Raw genomic sequence first — 22666 nt, 5'->3', positions numbered from 1 at the left:
AAAACAAAATATTGTACCCTGTATAGAAAGAACTGGCTACTCCTGTCACAACTAACGTTTTCTGTATCACCTGTAGTGAAGCTTAATCATACTTGAGGGTGTTTATTTCTCTCCTACTGATTACTGCAGGTGAGCAACAGAACTGGGAGAAACTGAATTCTGTCTGTTTCTGTCTGTCCTGCAGCTCCAACAGACAGATCTCTGTCTGGAAAACGAGAACGCATCATAGACACATATCTCATGGTGCTGAGAAATAATGTGCAACTCAACGTCATACTCACTTTTTAAAGTACTATTAGCAGAACTGTTACAAAGTACACCACGGTGCTACTTTAATACCAGGACTCGGTACCCATCCCTAGTCAAAACACAGATAGATTTAAGAGAAGTGAAACCATGTATAGATTTTTATGGACTTAAAAATTCGGAATTTCTGCCTGTCTATCTGAAGAAAAGTTGCCAGGATTACATTACTCTTCCAGACAGTATGGGGGGGATAGGGGTAAAGACAAGCAGACCGTGGCTTTCCCCAAGGAGAGAACAATATAGCCACTAGGCCTGAGATTACGGTTTGTCTGTGCTAGAACTTCTCTGCCTGGTAAACGTGTCTTTCAAACTCCATAATACATCTCCAGCAATTTAATAATGCAACATTGTCTAGCTGACATCTTCAACTCTTCAGGTTAAACAAAAATCCCTTCTTACAAATGGTGATTTTGAAGTGGAAAACTTACGTAAAACTTACTAGTGTATGTCAAGAAATGCTTTTTTCAGTTACATCTGACATCAGTTTTGACTTTAAGCCCTCATTATTCAAAAAATTTGGCTCAACAAGATTTGAAAAAAGTTTGAGTGGAGTCAGAACAGGGACCAAACACAGACACAGGAGCCAGATAGGCAGGTGAGGAAAAAAAATGAAAAGAAAAAAGCTGACAGTCTAAAACTAAGTCCAACATTAATCAAAGAGAAATCCAAAAGCAGAACCACACAAGTGAGGAGACTGAAGAAAACAGAGTGGAACGAAGGATACAGAAGCATGCAGAGTGGAACTCAGGCAAAACAACATATTATCACACGAGGAAAGGATTCTTAGCTCTTTACCTGTCATTGAGTTTTCTGAAGTGCTAAGCTGTTCCCTCAGCTTGTCCACATCATCGGGGTGAACCTGTTCATACAGAGTGCTGCCAAACCACTCTGACTGGGGATGGTTCAGCACCGGTGTCACAGAGTCGGACACGTAGATGACCCGGCCGGTCTCGGCAGCAACCACAAACAGGAAGCCATCCGCTGCCTCCAGGATCAGGTGCTTCAGTTCCTACAAGGAGAAAAGATGGTATGAGCATCCAGAAATCAACTTGGAAACATAAGCAAACACACACACATATACAACCAGGAGATATATAAATCAAATAGACAGTAAAAGAGGCAGCTCAAATGTAGAAGGTAGCCTTATAATAATTAGCTGTATGCTGGATTACACTAACTAATTAGCCATATTTAAAATTCTTGGACAGCTGAAAGAGCACTCTACCGCCATCATTTTCAACTCAAAACAAGTCAAATCATAGCTGCAAATTGACAGATACCAAGCCTATTAAATAACAAAATAGGTTGTGTAATATTTGACAGTTTCACATACATTATATTCTACTTTCTCTGTAAAAAAAAATTGCAACATGTGGACATCAGGGTTGATTTGTCTCAGGAGGTGTCTCAAGTCACGCTCTAAATTTACTCCTTAACACTCACTAACAAGCTTTAAAAAAAACCCTGGTTCATATGGGACAGCAAGGCCTGGTTTGGACACGATAAGACCTAAAACTGGTCTAGTCAGGATCAGTTGGTTCAGGAACAGTTTCTACCTATCAGCTGTTATATTCCATTCACATCTAGCACTATAAATAAACAGAAGGCCGCTGATCATACCCACTGTTATTTTGTGTATATTCCCTTCCAAAATGTTGATTTTCATTTTGACATTGAGATATTTGTTGTTGATCAACTGCCGTAATCCCATTTATGATGATGCTCTGGATCTTTGACAGTGCAATACCTGTTCAGTGAGAAAGGAGGGCTTATAGGCCCCATCAGTGGATGTGTTTCCAGTGCCCCTCATGGATTTCATATGGGAGACTGCCATACGCAGGATAGTCAGCTTATCAGGTTTTCGGGCCAGGGCGCTGCAGGTAGGGACCATATCTGACAGCTCAGTGATGTACTGGGTCATTTTGTTGCGTCGGCGTCGCTCGATCTCACTGTGGTTCTCTCTGAAACCGAAAAAAGAACAGTTCACGTTTGGAGGACACAGGCTGGGAACCACAAATAAATTTCTTCTAGCTAGGTTTGCAGCTTCTACAAGTAGAATGCAGCAGGTTTAATAGCTGTTTTTGCAAACTCAGACAGAAGATTTATACTACATGTTTTTCTATGTTTGTAAATACCTATCTATTCATCCTTCTAAAAAATGACAAAGAAAAAATCTGAATATTCTCAAACTATGAAATGTTAAGAGCTAGGAGTTCATATTTTAGTTTAATGTTGGTGAATCCGACTCCCTCATTTACGAAGTAGGAATCCACACGATTTTAAAAATATTGCCTAATGTGCCTATTTCTGCACTTACTGTCCATTAAAATGTTAAAAGGAGAAGAAAAGAACAATAATATTTTCAGATATTTCAAGGGTGTTCTGAGTGTCTTTCTGATAGTTCCAAAGGATGGGTCTAATTCCTGGTGTATGTTACTGTGCGTGTACAGTCGAGCAAAAGCTTCATACACCTGTAAAGACAATCGTGGCAGTCTTGAGTTTCAATGACTCCTGCAACTCTTAATGTTCTGTGATGAACACGATGGGTGAGGCTGGAGGCCAGGTCTGGGGTCAGATGAAACAAAAATTGAGCTACTTGGCCACGATGACCAGAAATATGTTTGGAGAAGAAAAGGAGAGGCCATTGTCCCCAAGAACACCTCCAAGCATGGTGGCACTATTATTATGCACTGGGATTGTTTTGCTGCAAGTGGAACTGGTGCTTTACAAGTAAAGCACCAATGAAAAAGGACAACGAAAACAATGAAAAAGGAGAAAAAATTATGATCATAGGCCAGAAGACTGGGTCTTGGATGCAGTTGGGCGTTTCAACAATGACCCCTAACACATCGAAAGTAATCAAGAAAATGCTGAATCAGGCTAGAACTGAGGTTTTAGACTGCTCTCCCCAAAGTCCTACCTTGAGCCCCTTCAAGAACCTGTAGACTGCATGGAAGGAACAAGTCAGCACCAGAAAGCAAACAAATTTAGTTGAACTGGACCAATTCTGTCAAGAGGAGTGGTCAAAGGTACAACCAGAATCTGTGGAAAGCTACTAAAAAGAAAGAAACAAAGTACAATGTTGTTTTTTGTGACAAAGATGTATGTGAATCAATGATTCCATCGTATATAATCAAAAGCTGTAGAAGTCACTGGAAATTCAAGACTGCCATAATATACATAGTCTTCACAAGTGTACGTACACTTTTGTTTACAACTGTATTTACTTTGCATCTTTTCTTGGACAGTAATGCCTCTGGTGATAAACTGAGTTTGTATTATTTCCTGTCTTTGTTGATGCACATTTCTGTCAGACTTAAAGATTTTCATCATGCTTTTTTTTTTTTTTTTTACTTTGAGGGCTTACTCATCCACTGTGTGTCAGAGTTTTAAGAAGCCAAAGTACTACCACACCACCAGCATCTTTGTTTCCTTATTTATTCAGTAAAGCTCTTGGGTTATGCTGGGTTCTTTCTGGGCAAAAAGATTTTCTTATTCTGATATGTCACTTCTCTTGTCTATCTGACACTGGATGCCAATACAACATCATTATTTATGTTTAGCAAACTCAATCAAACCTACTGTTGGACAAACTGTCTGTTCAAAAAATATTTGCATTCAATTGGGTACAAAGAGGGAAATACCCATCATTTATTAGTAATTGAAGAGTTCATTTGCAAAAACAGATAAGTCCGTTTTGATAAATTTTCAGAAAACTTTTTTTTATTGTTTACTGAAGATAATAATCAAACTAAAGTTGAGTGGATTTGACTCAGTAGAAAAATACATGACAAAATACAGAAAAAATAAATTATCAGTGTTATTATTATTATTATTATCTTAAGTAAACAACAAAAAAATGAGTTTTTTGAAAATTTATAAAACGGAGTTACCTGTTTTTGTAAATGATCTCTTCAATTGTCAAGCAATGACTTCTAAACACCTGTACCAATATTGACATAGTTTGTAGACAAACTAGGTCAGGGCATTAAAACAATAGTTTGTTGTAGTTTATTGTATCTGCCCTCCATCAGATTGAGATTGTTCAAAAAGAATGTTAGATAGTATTATTTCCTGTGGCTGGTAAAGACAGGCTTCACGGCCTAAAAACACAAACAACCTCCACTTAACCAAAGCACTCCCATCAGTCTGCTCTGAGAGCAGACCAACTTTGTTGACAGCAGATGCCGGTGCGGGGTCCTCCCCCCGGTGCTGCTGCTGTGTTGACATTAAAATGCTTACCTTGATAAATAGGTACAAGTGCCAAAATTCAAAATAAATCCCTCTTCTCTTGGTATTTTTTAAAAAATAGGTAATTGAATAAATATCAAATTCATCAACTTAAATAAAAAAAATTTATCACTCAGTCTTAACACAACCACTATCCTGTGTTGTGTTTTTTGCACTTGTTAGTATTTCTCTTTGTTTAGGATCAGAAAAGGGGTAAGTGCTCATGTCGTTGATCTCTGAGTCAAAGGAAAATCCTCTGTGATCCTAGCTGGCTAGGCCTACCTGGCATATCTTTCCTTATCTCCACCAGGAATCTGATCATCATCATACCTACAGGAAAGAGGGCACAGGATGTAACTCAGTGTACACACACAGACGAAAAGTTCAGCATCTTCAGTATCCATATTTAATTCACATGCAATGGTTATCACATATTCGAAATGACTGCAGATGGTTAAAAATTTCATGGTAACATCATGGAGAAAACTGGACACAACAGTCTAGCAATGGCTGATGTATGGTCAAGGACAAAAGTTTACATACACTTGTAAAGACCATGAATATCAAGGTAGTCTTGAGATTTCAGTGATTCCAATGACAGCTCTAAAGCTCTCATTACAAAAAAAAAAAACATACATTGTGGTTATTTCACAGATTTATGACAGGGCTTTTAGAAATACGATAAAAATCTATTGCGTCAAAAATATAGATTCAGCAATGCTAACTTTTGGTGAAATGTTCCTTGGCTGGCTGAACAGTTCAGTGGTTAGCACTGTCACCTTGCAGCTAGAAGGACCCTGGTTCACATCCCGGCCTGGGCCTGGGATCTTTTTGCATGGAGTTTGCATGTTCTCCCTGTGCTTGCATGGGTTTTCAACTCTGGCTTCTTCCCACATGTCCAAAAATATGTTGAGGTTAAGTGCTGATTCTAAATTGTCTGTAGGTATGAATGTAAGTGTGTTTGTCTGTATATGTAGCCTTGTGATAGACTGGTGCCCTGTCCAAGATGTCTTCACCCTAAGTAAGCGGGGAGAGTCTCCAGCCCTCCCGCAATCCTAATGATGGATGTTCCTTGGCCATTTTCATCTGGACTAGGAGCTTTTGGGAGCCATCCACAAGTGTCTGGTTGTATGTTTGACCAGACCTCTTGACAGAATTGGTAAACAAACTAAATTTGTTGGTTTTCTGGAACAGACATTTGTCTTTATTACAGTCCATAGATTCTTGATGGTGGTGAAGAACTTTGGGAAGACCAGTCTAAAACCTTAATTTTAGCCTAATTTAGTTTGTTTGGGGTCATTGTCTGGAACACCTGTTTGTGTTCATGACAGAACTTTCTGGCTGATGATTTTACATTTTCCTAAATAATCCTTTTTTATCATTTAATTTACTTTGCGTAACGTGCCAATACCACTGGCAGCAAAACAGCCCCAGAGCATCATACTACCGCCACCATGCTTGACAGTATGTTTGGTGTTCTTTGGGTTAAAGGCAACACCTTCTTCCCTCTAAACATATTTCTGGTCATTGAGGCCAAAAATCTATTTTTTGCTTCATCTGAACTCAGAACTTTCCTCAGGAAAGCCTTTTCTTTGTCCATGCAATGTGATTCTATGTTGACTCTTGATCTGTAACTGCTTTGAAGTGTTTCCAGGTGACTTTCCTGATTTGTTCCAGCTAATGATTTGATTCTTCAGATCTTTGCTGAACTCCTCAGACTTTCCTATTGCTGTGTTTGAGAGTGTAATGGGATGTATCAAACAGGCCTTATATAAAATGGCTCAGAGAGATCAACAACTATTATCACTCACAAGAAGTTCAGAGGTCATGTCACAAAGTTGCTGTATACATATTTTTGACCCAGCATAATTTCTGATATCCAAAAGCCCTATAATGAATATATGAAATTTTTTGAGACAAAGACACGTGTTTCAATTAGGGATGGGAATTTCAACTAATTTCCCCACCGACTAGCCGCAAATAAAATTTGCGGCTAGTCGACTAGTCTATAAAGCCAGAAAACCTGCAATTTAGCGGCCGGGGCTGGCGGGGGCTGGCGAACCTGGCGACGGGCTCCGTGGTCGGGCAACTGGAGCAGACGGGGCGTCTCGGTCTTGCCGCTGAGAGCCACAGGGGCAGGGCAGCAGAGCGTAAATCAGCACCGGTTGGCAGCATTTTGACGTAGCAGATGACAACAAGGTCGCCTGTCAGCTGTGTAAACTCGCTGACCCCCAATTTCAGAAAATAGACCTGAAGCGAATCTCCAGCGCCGTAGCGCCGGCGCTTCAGGGACGCGGCGCGCTGGCGCTCCGCAGCGTGTGCAGTGGAAATTGTCTGACAGAAGAGAATGGGTTGCAAGTGCTGCGCAGTACGATTCAAGAGCACGGCGCTTTCGCGTTATGTGGAAATTCGGGGTTACGCGGGAGTGTCGCCATCTTCCCACTTTACTTTTCCAAACTTTCTTCCCCAAACTGTGTGGCCCTGCCCCCTGCTATGTGTGCGTGTGAGGGGAGGGGAGGAGGAGCAATTCTCTCCCTGGCTGCTCAGCCCATAGATATATACAAACACTAGATGGCTCATGAGCGCTGTCAGCCTATGGGGAGCAACGTCGCCACATGGCGGCCATCTTGGGACAGGGCTGCTCGATCACTCATAACATTAAAGTCAATGGAGCATGGATTTTAAAATCACTGTAGATTGCTCAATTTTCAACCGATTTTACAACAGCTTGGTTTGTTATAAACGTCAGAGATGTACTTGTTTTACTGCTTACATAAGAATAATTAAAACCATTGAATTCATATAATAATGAACACAGATATCATCTTTTTTCAGCATAAATGGATGTAAATGTAATTTTAATATTTAACATTGCACTTTTTTATTACTATCAGCTTTCTAATGCACAGATAAAAACAAAGCTCAACCAAAATCAATGCACAACAAAAAGAGATGATGTCTTTTCTTTTCATGAACCCGGTGCCTACATTACCCACAATGCATTTCGGCTGCAGGCAAACTAATCCAGGCATAGATGTATACAAACAATAAGTCTAAGGTCTCAATCAGAGTCTCTTAACAAGCAAATAAATACAACCACAACCACAAAGAATGTAATTTCACTTAAAGATTCGGTTCTCAAAAAACGTTGGTCTCAGGAAAACCTAATAATTGAAAATCAGATTGTGAGTAACACCATCTTCAATGTGAGTAGCCAGGCAGAAAAAACACACAACTATGCCGCATTTTTCAAAACGAAAAGCTGCGGTTTCGGAATTGAGCCTGAATCATAGCCACGTTAATAAGGTTTGTAATAAACTAAACCGTTTGTAAATCAATCAAGAATTGAGCGAGTTATGAGTGTTAAAGTGAGGAAATCATCCACCTTACCATTGACTACAGTACAGTGCGCCAGAGCAGTCCCCTGTCCTAAGATGGCTGCCAAGTGACGACGACGCCGACTCCGTCTCGAGACATCTAGTGTTTGTATATATCTATGGCTCAGCCTGTTTACAAAGAAGTCGAGGCAGAGGCGCGAAGAACAAGGTGCATGATGCTTAATGCAGCATTTAACCGACTAGTAAAATACTAAATGTTTAATAAATGAGTAGGTGGTTAAACAATTAAATGACTAGTCGCGCACATCCCTAGTTTCAATGATCCCATACTACAAAATTCAGAATTACTGAAGTTACTGGAAAGTCAAGACTGCCATGATATTCATGGTCTTTACAAGTGTATGTAAACTTTTGTTCATGACTGTAAATGGTGCAGTAATAAAAGTATTCTGCTCCACTGTAGGTAAAGACAGGCCTCAAAACTATGTTTCTTATATTCCAAGTTACTAAATGTACTTCTTGCATTGTTTATATTGCTTACATTGACTCACAAAATAAATTGCTGACATCTTGGGGCTAGGTGAGATCACTGGTCTTGGCTTAGTGAATAAAGCAGCAACAACGGGGGTGGAGACTGTACCCGAATGTAAAGCTTAGTTAATGTTTAATGTTGACAGGTTATTAGGTTACTAAAAGTGGACTGTGGAACTACAGTTAGAACCCAGTGTAACAGGAATGACTGACATCCTATTACTAGCTGTTTTAACATTTACTGGTGTTACAGCGTGAATAGTGTACTACATCCAACACACCACCCCCAAAACATTACAAACTGGATCATCTCTTCTTTCTTTTCCAGTTTAGCCCCTGTAGTCTCTCAACTCCCAAGCTACTGGAGATGGCAGTGAATAATCTATTTAGTAGCAATAGCATATTGACAAAGTGTATAGATGGTGGAAATCATTTCACAAAATGAATTGGAAGCTTTCTTATAATGTGCTCATCAATAAGAGTGCAGTTCCTCGTGTGGTCAGCAGAGAGCAGCTCCTCCTCACAACTGTCACCACTCAACTTGGCAGATACAGATCAACTGCCATCTTGTCAAATCAGAAATAACCACTTACTGTACATCCTATAGAAATACACACAACATGAGAAGGAAGAAAAGGAAAAAAGGTGAGATAAAATAAACGTGAGAGGACAGTTGATGCAGTGACAGAGGAAGATGTGTTGAATACATAACAACAATGTGTTTTTGATGGAGAAAAATAAAACAAGTTATGAGGTGTCCATGTCAGAGCTACAATAGGGTATCTGCAGGGTTTGAAAACACACATTCCAGTGAGTGATTTTTTGATCTTTTTAGTACTTCTGGAATTTAAAAGAGCACTTTAAAACCAACTACATTTTTGTTCCAGTAAGCACCTTCAAATTTTAAACCATAAGTTCACAATCCACCGTTTTTATATGTTTTTGAATAATTCCAATTTATTGTACCCACTGATACCCTGAAACAAGAACTGCATGACTTTTATAAACTAGTCTGAAAACATTTTAGACGGGATTGGTGCTGTCTGTTTTCGGTGTTCTCACCTTGAAAATTTGCTCGGTCCCTCTCCGTCTTCGTCATCAAAGTCCATTCTGAGAAACAAAAACAAGAAACACAGTTACTACTTCTATTACAGTGGGAGCTGGTATCATTCACTTGTGACTTAATTCAATGTATTTCATGTATATCCATTCATTATCTGTACACCACTTTATCCTCTGTAGGGTCACAGGGGGGCTGAAGTCTATCCCAGCTGACTTAGGGTGAAGGCAGGGGACACCTGGACAGGTTGCCAGTCTATCACAAGGTCACGCAGAAAGAATGACAACAAGGCACACACATTTACGGACAATTTCGAATCACCAATGAATTTGACATTAACATGATTTTGGACTGTGGGAGGAAGCCGATGAACTCGGTGAGAGCTCACACAGACACAGGGAAAAATGCAATCGCCACATAAAAAGACCCCAGGCCAAGATTTGAAGCCAGGAATTTGGAGCTATGCCTAAAAGCACTGTTTTTGGCAGCACAATGCCATAGCTATTGATGTAATAATTGAACTGATTTTGGTTAATATCAAGAAAATCATGAAAAATAGCTGCATATCAGCTCTTAAATGAAACTCTGATTAGCTATTTTTTTTATTATATTTGTCCAAACAAATCTGCCTTTAGTAGTACCAGGCATCAAAATTAACAAGAGAAAGAAGAAAACAAGGGTAGTCTAATCATTTTTTCCATGACCGTATGTATATCTACAATAATAACTTTAAACAGCAGCAGACAGCAGACACTGGTTTGGTGTGAAAGTTCTTATTCTTAGATGACTCTGCTGCTATAACAGTAAGTAACCAAGCTGTGCCTGTTGACATAAACCAATGAATCATTTATCTTGCCAGATAAATGTGTTTATCTTTCTAGATTCTTTCATCTTAGCATCTCACCACAGGCACAAGTGACAAGCACTTTCATTGATCAACTGATGGGACCAAATCACCATGGCAATTTGAAATCACATTAATATGTTAACTTGTGATTTATTTGCTGTGCATGTGTTTAAACTTTCATAATTTTTTTCTAACTTACACCACCACTCAAAAGTTTCATGTATTCCATGAAAATTTACTTTAATTCATGTGCTAACATAAATGCACAAGGGTTTTCTAATCACCAATTAGCCTTTCAACACCATTAGCTAACACAATGTAGCATTAGAATACAGGAGTGATGGTTGCTGGAAATGTTCCTCTGTACCTCTATGGAGATATTCCATTAAAATTCCAGCTAGAACAGTCATTTACCACATTAACAATGTCTAGACTGTATTTCTGATTCATTTAATGTTATCTTCATTGAAAAAAAATGTTTTTCCTTTCAAAAATAAGGACATTTCTAGGTGACCCCAAACTTTTGAACAGTAGCATTAGCGTATATACTAAGTATATAGTCATACTGCTGACTATTAGTGTTGGTGTTCTGTTGGGTTTGTAGGTTGTCCGCGTGTAAACATGTAACTGTAACAAAGTCATTTCCTGTAAAGGATCAATAAAACATTGTTCTATTCTATTCTATTCTATTCTATTCTATTCTATAAAAAGCATGGAGTCATGAAGGCACTCTCTTCTAGAAAAGCTGACCCCATATGAGCCTGTTAGCTTTAGGTCCTCAGGTGGGACCCTTTATCTGTTCCAAAGCCAAAGTCTAAACTTAACAATGACTAAACTGTTGCCATCAAGGTCCCTCAGCTTTGAAACAACCTGCCTACAGAGAAAAGGGTTGCAGGTTTGTCTTTAACTAAATCACTTAAAACACTTTAAAAAATAACAATTATTGCCTTATTTATTTTATTTGTTTCCTTTACCCTTGCTTTATGGTTTTATCCTCTGTTTTCTTTAATATATATAGTAATTAATGTAACTATTGTGAAAAATGACCCAAAAAAAGCTATCAGGGACTGTCATGTAATATTTTTATACCTTTCTATAAAAATGTTTTGAAAAAACTTTTGAAAATGGATTTGCCATTGTTGTTTAACATTGCAGGTCAGTAGTGAAGATACAAGATACTCACCCTCCCGATCTTCTTTTGCCCCCACGGCCTTGTACGCCTCCTCCCATCCTGACCTGACCAGACCCAACTGCTCCGGGCATTGCTACGGTCCCTGGCAACTCACTGCCCATTTCTGGAAGACATCAGCAAACAGTGGGTGAGCACTAGCACCAGTTAGTGTCAAGGAAGGGCGGGCGATCTAAAGATCATACATTGTGGACAATTCCTATTTTACAAATGACGTGCTTTTCAGAGGAATTGTACAGATTACTGGGGTCATTAAAGGTCCTATATGTTAAGTATTTTATTTTTTGAAAGTTCAGTCGCTTCTAACCAGCGAGGCCTGTCCCATCTCATGCTTCCCTCCTTGCAGGCTGGCCAGGTCGCTATTGTAGTGTTCTTCCACGTCACTGACATGCCTCTCCAGTGAGTCTCCCAAACTGCGAATAAATTTGCGGCAGTCATCCTTGCTCTGGCCTCCTTTGGGCTGGAGAGTCACTCCAACCAGAACCTGCAGTAGGTGGGGAACTGGGTCATGTGCCGCTACACTAAGTTCGCAAAGGCTCGAGAACAGAAGAAAGACGTAAAGTTAGACTTAAGTTGATCCACGGTGGGATAGTAGCCCGTAGTTGCCATCTGCAGAAGACAAGGCTCACTGGATCGGCAGCTCAGTGAACAACAGTGATCCAGAAGTTTATTTCGTAAACATGAAGAGTGAAGAACAGCAGAGCAAGACCATAAAAGAAGCTTTACAGCAGCAAAGATACCAAACTCTATTTCACCATGTCGAAGCTCTCAGAATTAAATCAGAGTGCAAACAAGATGTAGAGACTGATGACCTGGACTTCAGCCATGAGTTAAGGGGACATTCTTTGTATTAATGTAACCAAATGCATCACTAATTATCTAATCACATTTGTTCAACTAAATCTTCATAGTGAATAGTGATTTATTCCATCCATCCATCCATTTTCTTCAGCTTATCCCGGGCCGGGTCGCGGAGGCAGCAGGCGAAGCAGGTCGTTCCAGACGTCCCTCCCCCCAGCAACACTTTCCAGCTCTTCCTGGAGGATTCCGAGGCGTTCCCAGGCCCGACGAGATATATAATCCCTCCAGCGAGTTCTGGGTCTACCCCGGGGTCTCCTCCCGGACGGACGTGCTCCGAAAACCTCCAAAGGAAGTCTCCCTGGAGGCATCCGAATCAGATGGTCAAACCACCTCAACTGGCTCCTTTCGATGCAAAGGAGCAGCTCTACTCCGAGCTCCCTCCGGATGTCTGAGCTCCTCATCCTATCTCTAAGGCTGAGTCTAGCCACCCTACGGAGGAAACTCATTTCGGCCGCTTGTATCCGCGATCTTGTTCTTTCGGTCACTACCCAAAGCTCATGACCATAGGTGAGGGTTGGAACGTTGATGGACTGGTAAATCGAGAGCTTCGCTTTATGGCTCAGCTCCCTCTTCACCACGACGGTTCGGTAAAACCCCCGCATTACTGCTGACGTCACACCAATCCGCCTGTCCATCTCTCGCTCCATTTTCCCATCACTCGTGAGCAAGATCCCGAGATACTTAAACTCCTTCGCTTGGGGAAGCAACTCCCCTCAACCCGGAGGGAGCAATCCACCGGTTTCCGGCAGAAAACCATGGCCTCGGACTTGGAGGTGCTGATCTGACGTTTCACACTCAGCTGCAAACCACTCCAGTGCGTGCTGGAGGTCACGGTCTGAGGACGCCAACAAAACCACATCATCCGCAAAAAGCAGAGATGCGATCCTGAGGCTCCCAAACCGAAAACCCTCCCCACCACGATTGCGCCTTGAAATCCTGTCCATGAAAACCACAAACAGGATTGGAGACAAGGAGCAGCCCTGGCAGTGTCCAACACCCACCAGAAACGTGTCTGACTTAGTGCCAAGTATGCGGACACAGCTCTCCCTTTGGTCGTACAGGGACCAAACGGCTCGTAGCAACGAGTCCGGGACCCCATACTCCCGCAGTGCCCCCCACAAAGCCCCTCAGGGGACACGGTCATAGGCCTTCTCCAGATCCACAAAACACATGTAGACTGGCAGGTCATACTCTCATGACCCCCTCAGCAGCTCCGCAAGGGTAAAGAGCTGGTCCGCTATTCCACGACTGGGACGGAATCCGCATTGCTCCTCATGAATCCGAGGTTCGACTATCGGTCGGATACTCCCTTCCAGCACCCTAGAGTAAACTTTCCCTGGGAGGCTGAGAAGTGTGATACCGCGGTAGTTGGCACACACTCTCCGATCCCCCTTTTTGAAAATAGGGACCACCACCCCGGTCTGTCAATCCACAGGTACTGTACCCGATGCCCACGCGACATTGTATAGACGTGCCAACCATGACTGTCCAACAATGTCCAGAGCCCTCAACATCTCAGGGCGAATCTCGTCCACACCTGGCACCTTGCCACTGAGGAGCTTCTTAAGTGCCTCGACAACCTCTGCCACGGATATGGACGAAGATCCCCCTGAGTCTTCAGGCTCTGCCTCCTCCATAGAGAACGTGTTTACCGGGTTCAGGAGTTCCGCAAAGTGCTCTTTCCACTACTCGACGATATCCCCTGTATGGGTCAACAGTTCTCCACCCCGACTGTACACTGCCTGAGTGAAGCCCTGCCTCCCCTTCCTGAGGCGTCGAACGGTTTGCCAGAACTTCCCCGAGGCTGACCGAAAGTCCTTCCCCATGGCCTCCCTGAACTCCTCCCACACCCGAGTTTTAGCTTCCACAACTGCCACAGCTGCCGCCCTTTTGGCCAGCTGGTACCTGTCAGCTGCTTCGGGAGACCCCCGAGCCAACCAGGCTCATAAAGTCTCCTTTTTCAGCCTGACGGCCTCCCTCACCACTGGTGTCCACCAGCGGGTCTTTGGGTTGCCGCCGCGACAGGCACCAGTGACCTTCAGACCACAGCTCCTAGCAGCTGCTTCTGCAATGGAGGCTTTGAACATGGACCACTCAGAATCCATGTCCCCAACCTCCCCTGGGATGCAGGAGAAACTCTTCTGGAGGTGGAGTTGAAAACCCAACGGACAGGGTCCTCCGCCAGACGTTCCCAGTTCACCCGCACTACACCTTTGGGTTTACCAGGTCTGTCCGGCAGTCTTCCCCGCCATCGGATCCAACTCACCACCAGGTGGTGATCAGTTGACAGTTCTGCACCTCTCTTCACCCGAGTGTCCAAGACATACGGCCGCAGGTCTGACGTTACGACTATAAAGTCGATCATCGACCTTTGGCTTAAGATGCTCTGGTACCAAGTACACTTATGAGCAACACTTATGAGCAACCTTATGCTCGAACATGGTGTTTGTTATGGACAATCTATGACTAGCACAGAAGTCCAATAAAAACACCACTCGGTTTCAGATCGGGCAGGCCATTCCTCCCAATCACCCCCCTCCAGGTTTCTCCATCGTTGCCCACATGAGCGTTGAAGTCTCCCAGGTGAACTATAGAATCCCCGTGCAATACCCCTTCCAGGACACCACCCAGAGACTCCAAGAAGGCCGAATACTCTGAACTGCTGTTCGGTGCATAAGCACAGACTACAGTCAGAGTTTTCCCCTCTGCAACACGAAGTTGCAGAGAGGCGACCCTCTCGTTCTCCGGGGAGAACGCCAACAAAGCGGCGCTCAGTCGGGGGCTTGTAAATATCCCGACACTCGCCCGGCGCCTCTCACTTTGGGCAACTCTGGAGTAGGAGAGAGTTCAACCCCTCTCTAGGATTCTGGTTCCAGAACCCTTGCTGTGCGTGGAGGTGAGCCCAACTATATCTAGCCGGTATCGCTCCACCTCCCACACCAGCTCAGGTTCCTTCCCCGCCAGTGAGGTGACGTTCCACGTCCCCAGAGCTAGTCTACGCCACCAGGGGGCGGCACGCCCAGGCGCCCGCTCCTGCCTACTGCCCGGTGGACATAGCACCCGACCCCGACTTCCTGCCCTGTAGGTGGTGGGCCAACTGAGCGGTGGCCCTGTGTTACTTCTTCGGGCTGTGCCAAACCGGAGCCATACGGGACCCCAAGGCTCAGCCACCAAACACTCTTCTATGAGCTCCCCACCAGGCCTGACTCCAGGGGAAGGCCCATTAGTGTAAAAGAATAGTGATTTAGACCAGGTTAATTACTGCGCCAAGGAACACGGTGGAGTTATGTGACAATCAGCATTTGTTTGTCTGTCTGTCCGTTCGCAACATTATGTGTAAACTAACGAATGGATTTGGATGAAATTTTCCTGGAAGGTCAGAAATGACACAAGTAAAAAGAACAGTTTGTTTGTGGGTACATTCATATTAAATGGCCACATTCTATGTTGTGGTGATTTCAGATCATCAAAAACGAATGAACAAATGCTGCATTTCTAAAAAAGAAAATTAGTAAATGTTGCATTTCTGACAATCCCATATGGGAGAATGAACAGCCTTGGCAGAATGCTGGACTTTGAGTGCTTTTCTTGGTTAGTTAGTTAATGAATTTAAAATTCTAAAAACAATCTGGCGTTCTTATTGGACCTGCAACTGGAAGAACCATCTGGTCCTTTTGTACTCTGTTTTCAGCAGCATATTTCATCGTCAGACTATTATGTCAGAAACAGTATTCGCACATGTGAGAGGAGGGTTGTGAAACTGTATCTATGTTTGCGTGTATTCTGTAAATGTGTGCAAAATCTGTAAATGTTTAGTCTGATTTGTGAATGTGTGCAGGTATTTGCAAACTTGTATGCAAATTTGTAGAAGTGTGCTGTGTGGTGTGAATGCCAAGGCAGCAGACTAAGTTTTAACATGAATTGCTCTGGAGCGTCCATCCATCCATTCTCTATCCACCGCTTTATCCTCACTAGGGTCGCGGGGGGGGGGGGGACTGACTGGGGACCCTGGACAGGTCGCCAGTCTGTTGCGGGGCTAGATATACAGACACAATCACACTCGCATTCACACCTACGGACAATTTAGAGTAACCAATTAACCTCAGCATGTTTTTGGACTGTGGGAGGAAGCCGGAGTGCCCGGAGAAAACCCACACATGCACAGGGAGAACATGCAAACTCCATGCAGAAAGATTCCAGATTCTTGCTGCAAGGCGAAAGTGCTAACCACTATTCCACTGTGCAGCCCTACTCTGGAGCGTGTAATTTTTGATTTTAGTTGCACACAAGATTGTTTACCAAGACTTTTGGCATCACTTTACTTTTATTTGCTAGCAAGTTAGAAAATAAAAGTAAAGACTATTAGCAGAATGCAACACTGTTAAAGTGCAGAAGGACATTAAAACACAAAATAGACAGGAAAGCAAGTATGAACAAATGTCACTAGTACAGTACTCAGCATGCACATCATCATACAGCTAGGGCTGGACCCAAATATCCTGAATATCTGTTCGCTGCGGTGGTATCCGGATATTAATTTTGGTATCCGAATATTCGGCTATATATATTTTGATTAACTGTTATTGAAAAATGTAGCACAGCAACAAATTCAAACAGACTTGATGTATTAAAATACAACACTGCATAGCAAACTGGAAACTCAAACATGATTTAAAAAAGGGATAAAAAGAGGGCCTATTATTTGATTATTATAATATTTATTATTATCAGCAGTGCAACTCCAAAAACATGCACGTTTCTATGAAGCCCCTTAACGAAGTGAAAAAGTTTGGTGTGTATCTTAAACAACATGGATTATGGACACAGTGGAAATTTTACAAAACACCCATCAGCTAGATCACATCCTTTTCTCCTATTGTGCACCTGTTCCTAAACTTTGGTATGAAAATATATGCACAAATTAATATGTACAGCAGTTCTCTTTACCTTGGGTTATGAGTTTGTAAAATCAAGGTTTTAATGATGCAGAACAGCAGTTTGCTCAACATTTAATCTCAATAAGCCATGTTTCTGTCATTATTGTGTACTTGCTCCATTGTCTGAAACTGAAACTATTCAAATGAGAAAAGCATTATTGGGAATATAGCTGCATTAAAATACAATATATGTGAACACAGAGGGAAGACTACAGATGTAAAGTGCCTCCTGTGTGTTTTTCTTCAGATGTACGTGTGTGTGCTGTGCTGCAGTGTTCTGCAATCCAAATTCTGCAGTATGGAAACCACCTTTATGCTAGGATCATTTATCTCCATACTCTCAAATCCTTGGGTCTTTGTAAACTTTTACACTGAACCAAGTCAAACCCTGCTGCCACCACCATTGTCTTCAACTGTAGCACTCACTGCAGCTGACCAATGGGTTTCGCTAAAAACGACTGGCATCATTATATAACTATTCACTGATACCAAAGAGCATTGGTTGAAATGAAGTGAAGTTTAAAGGAAACATGCATTCATAAAAAATATTGACAGTCTCTATGCATTTTCAGCACTGATGACATTTAATATGCTGATTAATCACTGGAGCCCTGAACTGCAGCAATTCAACGTTATGGCCTACCACAAACGGCAGAAGCAGCTGTGAGTCAAAGCCTTGGAAACAGCAATGCATTGTTAGGAGCAGGTAGCAGGGGCTCACGGAGCTCAGAGAAGAGAGAAGGAGCCCACAGAGAGTAGCACAGCAGTCAGATAACAATCATTGATCTGCAATGTAACACAGAATATAAAATATGACCAAAACTGTTGCACTCAACATATGTAAAAAAAAATCTGTTAGCTTCTACACAAACATGGAAATTAACTCCCCTGAGGCTAAAGGCTCATGCTAGGAGGCTGCATAATGCTCAACCTGCAATTTCACAACTACCACAACATCTCCAAGATCTGTACAGCCGTCAGTCGACACACACCGACATGCACTATGCTGTGGCTATGCCGAATACCAATTTCTATCTACGATGATTTTTTTTGAAATACACACATATGTTCATGCACACAATTCCCTTTAAAACCTTTTATTCAATTTCAATGTGAATAAAGACTATTCATACTGGCTGTCCAAATGAATATCAAGTTACTTTGCTGTGTGTCATTACAGCTGAGAGGGATTATACCGCATGCAAATTTATTGTCCATTTTCCTTTCATATTTACCTCCCTTTATTAAAGCAATATTTTCTTTCTGGCTCATCCACAAGTCAATTCTGTTTGCCTTGCTGTTTGCCTATCTATCTTTCCGCTCCATTCACTCACTCACTCATTCATTCATTTAGTCAGATGCAATGGATAGACCAAACAAACCCTCTGGTATGCTCCAGTGCACCAAGTAACATAGTTAATATTTGATACCGTGTGCATTCCCCTTAGGCATCTTTGCCTTCATAAAAACACACACATTCACAGAGCAGTGAAGGACCTTCCAAGGAGTAGTACTCCATGATGCATACAAGTGGGTGCTGCATTGCTCTGAACTAGCGTCATCAGATGAAGACTGTTATGACTGGTCGTGTACGTGTAGTTTTCCTATGCTCTGTGGTCTTCCTCTTTGTGCCAATCTAATATACAAATAGAGCTTCGCTGTACCACCAATGAGGATGGATGTCAGGATATTGGGTCGGCACAGAATTGGTCGGGCTGCCAACGAAAACCTGGAAATAAGGCGAAAGGATGACGTGCCATCCAACCTTCACTGATGCCAACCAGCACACACAACCAGAGTAACTTGTTCTATGTTTAGTAGTCTGTTATTGATGGTAACGTATAGCAGGAGTGAGCAATTCGACATAACTTCATCTGACAATCAGTGCACTTATTTAGCTTAGAAGGAACAGTGTGTGCACACACACTCTCACACACACATACATACTGTATTGTCACCCTTTCACTGAAAGTCTGAACAGGAATAGGTACTGATAATAGACAAACCATTCTGAAGGTTTTCATTCAAAATGTAAAGCTTGGGTCTTAAAAAATGACTTGCAGAGACAGTACCGATGGTCATCACTTGTAACATATTATGATAAAATTAAGCCAGCATAACTACTTAAAGTAATTTTAGGTCTTATTTCATTCATTACATACTTGTTTCCACTGGGTCAAATCATCCAAAGGCACAATGTATCTGTTCACTGCTATGCAGACGACATGCAGATATATCTTACAGTGAGACCAGTGAGATGAAAGTCTGCAAGATTTACATTGTGTCAGTCGGCTCGACAAAAACTAAAGCCTCTGTCAGAGTCAGCACATATCACAAAGGTGGTTTTCAATTTTCTTTAACTCAGACTTTCTGCTTCAGAATCTGTGTCCATTCACATAAAAGTGAACGGTTAACACGTCATCTGACTCTTTTGCACAAAATGAACTGATCATGCGCAGGTGCTTCAGTCAACAGGTTGTTTTAATGGGGGGGGGCTGAAAAAGAAACAAAAACATAATAATACTCGACTTGTTTAAGTCAGGGCTATTTTTAGATCTATCAGATGCTGTATTCTAACCCACCAATTACTGCAGTAAGTCTGTTTTTTTCCTTTGTAACAGGCTGTTGCTAGGAACGCTAGATTCATAACATCGAATTTTAAACAAAAAATTGTCTCAGATTAGTGATTTCACTGGTAAGCAGCTGTGTAATACACAGGATGATGTAGAGAGCTGGTTAGATCATGGGTAGAAGCCAGACACGGAGCTGATGGCATTCTATCCGTCTTGTCAGTGTTTATTTCACTCTAGCTATGACAACCTGCTAACAATATATTATTCCTTACGTACATCTTACATGTGAAAAGTAATCCCACGAGCTCTTGTTTCCTTACAGCGCTCATTAGAGCATCCATAGGCTGAACAGAAGTCCGGCATCTTTTGCGAAGCTCGTCTGCTGTTTAAATAACTATGCTGGAGTCAGAGAGAGATACTGTGTAGCTTAAGTGTTGAGTGGCAAAACCAGCATTGTAAAAAATATCCGAGCACATTGTATAGTAGCTACACGTGTGACGTTTCTAAAAAAATCAAACAGTTTGGCAATCGGTTCAAAATTCAGCGAATAATTCCACTTTGAGATTCAGCAGTACCTCTTGCCTCGTAGATGTCTATGCACTGCTGCCTCCGCTGGCCCCGTTTCAAGATGGCGGCGCTGAAAGCACGTCTCTCGACAGCCTATGAGGCGTCTACGTATATATGTCTATGGCTGGGCTGTTTACAATCGAATGATAGCTTCAGTGAAAGTCTCGCAGGAGTCTCGCGGACTCCCGCGAGATGTTAACAACGTTAACATCAGCGACAATAAAGTGTTCAAATTTGAAATTAAATCTGTGGAAACCCACGGATCCGCGGAAAATTGCCATCCCTGCATTACTTGTGATACACAACCAGTTAAATAGGGTTGTGGGCAAGATGTTTCTGAAATTGATTTATTTCACTGGAAATTAATTCAGAATTATTGATGGCAATTATCAGATTTCAGGTATTACAACATCCCCACAGCCAGAGCAACATTTGCATTCATTTGGCACTGGATCTCTGGCTGCCTGGCAAATTTCAAGGCTTCACTCATTTGTTACTCTATCATTCTATGTGATCTTCACCAATTCCTAAGGGGAGTATCTGTTTCTTTAGCTGCTAAATATGTCATTACATTCATCAGTCAGTATCACTTGGGCAGCCTGTTCTATTGTACATAATGCTCTGGTTGCATCTCATTATCATTCTGTTACAGGAGAAAAAAAATGTTTTGGCCTCTTTGTGTTTCTTTAAACCAATCATAGTTGTCTGGGGCAACTTCAATGTTTCTTCAAAATGATGACGGGTGGAAATGTGGAGGAACATTTGCACGCAGAGAGACAAGCACTGTCATTAAATGCATAATCCACAAAAAAAAAAAAAAACTAGCAGTGCTGCCAAATCCTTGGCAAAACTTGAAATTTTCAGTCTGTGGTATGTGGCTGTTGTTGTTTTCCATGGTAAAGTGGATTCTGAAAACTGTGCCATGAAGACAGAGGAAGAAGAGGAAAAAGCCACCTGAAATTAGCAGCCAATGGCAGGCTTATACCTGCAGTCTACATGCAGTGAGTTACAGTAGCCAGTAACTAACTCTGCCTGTCTGTCATTTTGTGGGGATGTAATGCAAAGAACTTTTTCTGAAGCAGCTGTGTGCTGCAGCCAGAAACATCATTATGAGCATGGGCATAAACCCAAACAATAACTTTAAAGGACAGATAGATAAACAACAAACTGAAACTCCCTCTAAAGTTCTGCTGAGTGAAACTGAAAATTTTTGTGACAATGCTCTTTCAGTTCACTTTTCCTTTCGCAATGTCATTTAAAACATCCATCCATTATCTCTGCACGGATTAATTTTTGGTAGGATCGAGGGTGGCTGGAGTCTATTCCAGGTGACTTGAGGTGAAGACAGGGGACACAGTGGACAAGTCACCAGTCTCTCACAGGGCTACACATAGAGACAAACAAACATGCTCACATTCACACCTATGGACAATTTAGAATCATCAATGAAACTCAACATGTTTTTGACTATGGGAGGAAGCTGGAGAACCTGGAGAAAGCCCGTGCGGCAGCAGTGAGAACATGCAAACTCCACAGAGAAAGGTCTCAGATCCAGGTCCACATAAAACCAAAAAAAAGTAAAAGCTTCCTATTATTGGATCAACTAACAAACTCTGCATTTCATTACATGTATACAGGGTTCCAGACTGCGACTAAATGGTCGCATTTTGCAACCAAAATTTGAGCGAGTGCGAGTAAATTTACGTTCAGCATTATTTTGAACACAAATTCACCTTTCTGTCCTTCAGTCCTTTCTTGTGTCCATTCCAGCTGCTTATAACTTTAGACACATCCTTTGCTACACAGCAACAGCATGTAACCGTTCTCTTTCATCTTTACGTGGATTTTCGGACTTTTCTGCAGCGTCTTTGTCATGTCAAGAAACCTCTTCTTAGAGAATCACTTCCTGTGCCGGTGACTTGGTCACGAAATAAAAGCCCGTAGCATTAAGAACACGCTTTCAAAAAAAAAAAGCCTTCAAAATAAAAGCCTGGAGGAAACGGTTATTTCAACACTAGCAAAACAAAGGCTTGCCAAAATTGATGAACTGATCAACAGACCTTTATAAGAGTAATTTACATGTGATTCGGTATAAATACATAACGTGCACACGCATAACACATGCCTGTGCTCAGCACAAGGTCATTTTTATTACAGATTTCATCCGTCGGAAATTATACATCAACTGAGCAGCCTTGGTGGAGTACTGCACTCTCTGAGTTCTTTT

General features: G+C 42.0%; 1 protein-coding gene across 2 annotated transcripts in view; it reads right to left on the bottom strand.

Moving 5' to 3' along the window:
- arnt2 (aryl-hydrocarbon receptor nuclear translocator 2) overlaps positions 1–22666 on the bottom strand; it is a 61979-nt gene that overhangs the window by 34732 nt on the left and 4581 nt on the right. Inside the window, exons 2-6 of one of the 2 annotated variants that reach the window (XM_022210396.2) lie at positions 11496–11607; positions 9468–9515; positions 4819–4866; positions 2054–2267; positions 1102–1315 (exon numbers count right to left, since the gene is read on the bottom strand). In XM_022210396.2, the coding sequence (XP_022066088.1) occupies positions 1102–1315; positions 2054–2267; positions 4819–4866; positions 9468–9515; positions 11496–11607 (636 nt within the window). The remainder of the gene's footprint in view (positions 1–1101; positions 1316–2053; positions 2268–4818; positions 4867–9467; positions 9516–11495; positions 11608–22666) is intronic. The other variant, XM_022210397.2, reaches the window with a different exon arrangement.

The sequence above is a fragment of the Acanthochromis polyacanthus genome, chromosome 2 (genome assembly GCF_021347895.1).
Source record: "Acanthochromis polyacanthus isolate Apoly-LR-REF ecotype Palm Island chromosome 2, KAUST_Apoly_ChrSc, whole genome shotgun sequence".
Taxonomy (NCBI): domain Eukaryota; kingdom Metazoa; phylum Chordata; class Actinopteri; family Pomacentridae; genus Acanthochromis; species Acanthochromis polyacanthus.
This window is presented reverse-complemented; position numbering and strand designations above follow the sequence as displayed.